Source organism: Austrofundulus limnaeus, unplaced genomic scaffold (assembly GCF_001266775.1).
Source record: "Austrofundulus limnaeus strain Quisiro unplaced genomic scaffold, Austrofundulus_limnaeus-1.0 Scaffold243, whole genome shotgun sequence".
NCBI classification, from domain to species: Eukaryota; Metazoa; Chordata; class Actinopteri; order Cyprinodontiformes; family Rivulidae; genus Austrofundulus; species Austrofundulus limnaeus.
Window position 1 is genome coordinate 88,245 of NW_013952645.1, and position 5,570 is coordinate 93,814.

General features: G+C 46.5%; 1 protein-coding gene across 1 annotated transcript; it reads left to right on the plus strand.

Annotated features, from left to right (window-relative positions):
* The first annotated feature begins 3,562 nt into the window (after positions 1–3,562).
* On the plus strand, positions 3,563–5,474 carry LOC106525816 (extensin-like). Its single transcript, XM_014020158.1, has 3 exons — positions 3,563–3,638; positions 3,848–4,209; positions 4,830–5,474. The coding sequence occupies exons 1-3, from the start codon at positions 3,563–3,565 to the stop codon at positions 5,472–5,474; spliced, it is 1,083 nt and encodes a 360-aa protein (XP_013875612.1).
* Positions 5,475–5,570: the final 96 nt, after the last annotated feature.

Genomic DNA, 5,570 nt, shown 5'->3' on the forward strand with positions numbered 1-5,570 from the left:
CTATTAATGCATTTATATTAAATTAAGTGACTATTTACAAGGCCCCCCCAAAATAAGCCAGAGCACCCCCAACTAAATTCCCCTGGAGCCGGCTCTGAGACCCCAGTTGTCAGGAGAAAATACAACAAGCAATAAGAAGTTAAAATGAAAAACTGTCCATCATCTGTCAGCCATAGAAAAGTGATCATTTCTTTAAAAAAAATGAGATTAATCGCGATTAAAATTTTTTAATCTATGCCCAGCACTATATTTTATATATACAACATTTTAATAATGACTGAAGGTATCATTGTGGTATAGAACTGAACTATGTGCCGGTAAATTACATACCACCCCCACACCCACACACAAACACACACTAAAGATGAAAATACACGTTGAAGATCTTTTCCCGTTGCGTGTTGATAGTAATCTGAACTTTCCGTCATCCTCTCACCTCACTGACACTTCAGATAATCACCTTTAAATCTGAAGCAAAAAGACAGAAACATGCAACTGTGTGAAAATTTGAGTTCAAATGTCATAAATAGTTTCAACTTCATGTTCAGTGTGATAATACCACCAATTTTTTTTAATTCCAAATTCATTTGTAAAATCACTAAGGAAAACATCACAACATAAATAAATGTTTTACATAATTTTATTTTTTCCCCCCCTCTTTTGAAGAGCAGCAGTCTGGAGATAACAGATTTTAGTTTCAGTTAAGTGAAGGTAATCAAGTGTTATTATTGAAAAGGACACAAAATACACTGAGTGCTTTTTACATAAAATCAAATGAAATATGATACATTTGTGTTTATGTCATTCAAATTTAAACTCTAGATTGTAATTAAATCATGAATGAGGTGGTTGATTTTAGTGTTAAAGCCTTACTTTAATATTGGAAATAAATTACTGCTTGCCCAGAAAAGATACATTTTAAAACAAAAAACAATATAAAAACTAAATTCTGTATTTTTATATCATTTCCAAAACTAAATTAACTATTAGCAACACTGCAGATAAAGTGTATTTTATCTTTTATCACTAAACTCCAGCCTAATGAAATAACTGAAGCTAAATTGTGCTATAAGTTGACTTCTTTTGAAGCAACATTTGCAGCTTAACAAAACAAACTTTTACAAAACTGTATTTTTGTTTATTTAAAAAAATCTTATTTGTTGCTTAAATTTTTTGAATCACAGGATAATTTGTAATGAAACTTCCAAAATATAATGGTGCAAATCTGTATTATTTGGAGTCAACAGAGTTCAAAATGGTTGCCACAGCTAAGCAACAATAACATGCAATAAAATGGTTAATCCTCAGTGAATTTTACAGATAGTAAGACAGAACTTGGTGTGATAGTAGCTGAGAGTAATTAAAAAGACATACTCTTAAGCATTTTGTACGTAGTGTTTTGTTTTTAAGATTTCACCAAACAGCTACAATTTTGTCATTTCTCAACACAAGATGATCTTACTGTAAATCTCTAGCATGAACAGAAGGCATGCAATGATTCATATAGGCTTTTTATTTTAAAAGGTTTTTCAATCGTCTTTAATTGTGAATCACCTTGTTTGGATTCAAGGAGACAGCAGTATTTATTTACTGCTAAAAAAAAGTCTAAAGTAAAAAAAAAAGAAAAAAAGGATTCAAGGAGACAGCAACAAAATGAGTTGACCTGAGAGTAAGTACCGGTAAATAATTTTAATAACAAATGTGTCATGCACAATGGTGCCCAGCCCACACAGGCTGACAAGACACATTAAAACATATACAAACAACAGGAAAACAGCAGAAACATTCTTCAAACAAAGTGTCCTCTTCCTGAGGTGCCAGACCTTTAAAATAAACTGAGCTAACTGAAACACAAAATACTTAAATAAATATTGCACTCAGTGGTGGCTGGTGGATTTTTCTCCAGGGGTGCTGCAACTCCAAAATAGACATATCTCAAAAAGTATTCACTAAGTTGTTTAACGGCAGTGTATTTATAAAATAAATGAAAATATTAATGTCATGCAGTGTTTTATTTATATGTTAAGTATATAAACTTTGCTCTTCTGAGAAGCAAATATCCTCATGACTCTGGATCATGGTGTGTGATGTTGTGTACCTGAGGAAAGTCTGGATTGTCTTCAGTGTTGAAGCTCCTCTCAGATTCAGCTGTGGTCAGAGGAGATGTGATGATGATGAGAATCTTCAGCAGAGCCACAATCTCTGAAGGTGTCCTGCAGATTGTTCTCCATCAAGAGCTGTTACAGATCCACATCTCCGCTGCAGCTCCTTTTTTTTTTGTGCTGTGACGTGCCCCTGTGTCATTTTACCTGTCTAATTGTCTGATGTCCTCTCCTTTCAGCTGATTGGCTGGGAGGATAATAAAAGGAAATGAGCTCCACCTGACAGATGAGCGTGCGGCCTGAGGGGAGAAGTTTGCTTGTTGGTCCAGCGCTCCAGCCTCGCCGCCGCTCCACTTTTCCTCCTTTGTAGATACCTGGTTTTGGCCTGAGAGTTGCCAGCCCCTTTTTTCCGGTTTTTGGTTGTAGGGTGAGACCCTGGACCGGAGGGCAAGGGGAGGTTGCCCGGATCTGACGGTCAACTGCTGGCTGGTTCGGGTTTTCCTCCCACCTCTTTTGTTTTGTTTTGAAGTGGGGCTTCCTTTGTTTTGTCCGTACAATAAATCTGAGTTCTTTTTACAAACACCTTTGTGACTGGACATTATATGTTGTGCGTCCTGGGTATCCTAGACCCCGGGACCGTAACATGTGCCACCTCAGTAGAAAACAAAACTGAATGTTAGTTTCTTAATTTCTGCATCATCAGTGGCTTTTTTATATATTACTATAGTAAGAAAGAAAAAAGAAAAAGTAGAAGAGAAATATAAGAACAGTAAAGAGAGAAACCGATAGAAATTATACAACATGTGAAATGAACACCAATAACACACAGGACACCACACCCGACATTTGACCATCACACACAATCAGGCACATACACATACAAACATTCACATATACACACACATACATGCATGCATGCATACATACATACCCACACACACACACACACACAAAACCCCCCCACACACATATACATACACATACTGTTTATACATCCAGTGATTGTCAGAAACCCCAGAATCCAAATATCTATTTTTGTGAGGTTGTGAACATGCATATAAATACAAGCTTTCTCCAGTGGAATATTAAATAGTGACTGTGGAGGACCACAGACCCGTACCCGTCCCCAAGACCCAAGGGGACTTGGGGACTTCAGCTCCCCCAAACATAAGGGGGACCAGAGCCACAGATCCCGAGAGAGACCCCAAGCACCGAGCCTCTAAGGCCACCTGCGCAGCAAGAACCACCCACCCACCCCCAGAGAGGAACACAGGAGAGAACCAGGAGAGCCCCACCAGCAACCACACGCAGAACCCACAGGGCCGCCACACTGGACCAGAACCAGGCATGGACACAGAGACCCAGATCCACAGGGTGCAACCCCCACCCCCCCCAGGCCAAGGCCCGACAGGGCCAGAGGACCCAAGCCCCACCAGGCAGCCACCAGGCCGAGCTGGCACATGCCCAAGCACCCAGCCCCAGACATTGAGAGCCACCAGCACACCGGCGAGCAGAGGCACACCCCACCAGAGGGCAGTGCGGCCAGGGGCAGAGCCCACCACTAGCAGAGGGCTCTCAGGTGAACCAAATGAGGGGGCAGCCCAAGTCCCAGCCTGACAAATACTCAATCATACACAAACACAATCACACAGTCCCCACCCTCATTCTCACACACTCTTTCAAAGACAGACAAGAAGAACACCACACCCCATTCACACTCCAGATACACACTCTATACCCTCCAGGTCCAGGACACTTACCCACCCCCTACAGAGGGCAGGCCATATCCGAACCCAGGAGGCAAGCCCATTCATTCTGGGGTGTGGAAGAGCAGACAGCCAAGGCCCAGCCCGGGCTGCACCAGGCCAGCCGGTCAGCCCCCCGCCACAGCGAAGCAACACCACTGACTACCCCCACACACCGCCAATGGCCAAGTGCACACCCCCCAGCCGACCACCAGCCAGACCATGGCAGCCACCCCAGCCAGCGGGCTAACCATGGCAACCAGGGGCCACAATCCGAGAGCCCGAACAACCCCAGGGAAGACAGACCGCCAGCCAAAGCCCTCGGCACCCCTCCAGGATCTCGAGTCCATCCGCACCAGACGGTCCGCCCCTAACTGAACCCCCCCKCCAAATGGCCATCACAGAGCAGGGTAGGTCAAGAGAAAAAAAACAAAGACTCCGACACACACACCCCCACCCCCAGATGCGCTGTTGATGCATGTTGTTCTAAAGTGCAAATAAAATTGATAAGAAGAGGGGCAGAGGCCAGCATTGTGCCAGTTTTCCCTCCACCCCAACTCCAACCCAAATAGGCCCTAAGTGTCCACAAGCAACTCTTGGGGGTGGACGCAGGTGCCAGCGATGAGAGTGATTCCCTCTTGCCCCTTGTCTGCCATAGAGTGCCCACCCCAAGTTCCTATATGTGAATGTCCTGAGGATGTTGTAATTTAATGTCTAAAGTGCATAGTAAAATTGGGGCTCAGGTGGTTATGGCAAACTGAGATGTAAAACTGTTGCTCTTGCAACACATCTGCTCCCCAAAACCCTACATGAGTGGAGTTGAAAGTGAAGGGGGTGAGGGTATGTGGTGAGGGATGGGGAGAAAAACAACTGAGGGAGCAAACTGCTCCCAGTGGGAGTCAACTCCCCCACTGACCTCGTAAGGACCCCCCGCTCCCCGAAACCCACTCAGGGAGTGAGATCCCAATACCACCTCCACTAGACCGACCGCCAGGCCGGGAGAGCCCAAGGCCATGGACAAAACAGAGCCCACGGGACCACCAGAGAAGGGGACCACCAATCCATCCACCCCAGAGCCATCCAGACCCCCAAGATCAGACGCCCAGTCCCACAGCCAGCCTGCGACCAACAGAGGCCACTGAACCCCAGCAAGGAAAGTTCGGCTGAGAGTGCCCACCCAGCCGCCGGCAGCGCAAGGAGGCATCCAGAGCAAGCTCCGCCACCACTAAGGGACCAACCAGCCACTCCAGCACAGGACCCCAGCCGCCACCAAAGGCCATCCACACATCCCTCACCCCAGAGGAAATACTACACCCACCCCAACATTCGTACAACTCTCAGAACACATGGCACACTAGACACCCAGGCTGGGTCGACCCACCCCGTCCATGGGTCACCAGCCCCACACCCAGCCACCACCATCCCCCGGCCCACCAGTCCACCGAAGGCTCCCAGCCCAGAGCCGGGCACCCGGGCACAAACCGGCCCACAGCCCGGCAACCGCCTGCCAGGGCTCAAGCCCCCCAGGCCCCACCAAGACCATAGGCCAGGGGTGGTACGACCCCAGGACCCTAAGCCCCCCATGCCCACCCCAGCACAGCTCAACCACCGGATCGGTGACCCATGATCGCTACTGCAGATCAGCTGAGGATCTGCATGTAGCCACCAGAAGGTCCCCCCCAATCCCCCAATGCCCTCCCCCGGACGAGAGTAGGGTCGCCCC

What these genes read in the sequence shown, in the direction of transcription:
- LOC106525816 (XM_014020158.1), top strand. Translation starts at nt 3,563, where the DNA reads ATGCCCAAGCACCCAGCCCCAGACATTGAGAGCCACCAGCACACCGGC. An exon ending in GCACACCCCACCAGAGGGCA is followed by an intron (nt 3,639 to 3,847) that starts GTGCGGCCAGGG and finishes TATACCCTCCAG; the next exon opens with GTCCAGGACACTTACCCACC. An exon ending in GAGTCCATCCGCACCAGACG is followed by an intron (nt 4,210 to 4,829) that starts GTCCGCCCCTAA and finishes CACCTCCACTAG; the next exon opens with ACCGACCGCCAGGCCGGGAG.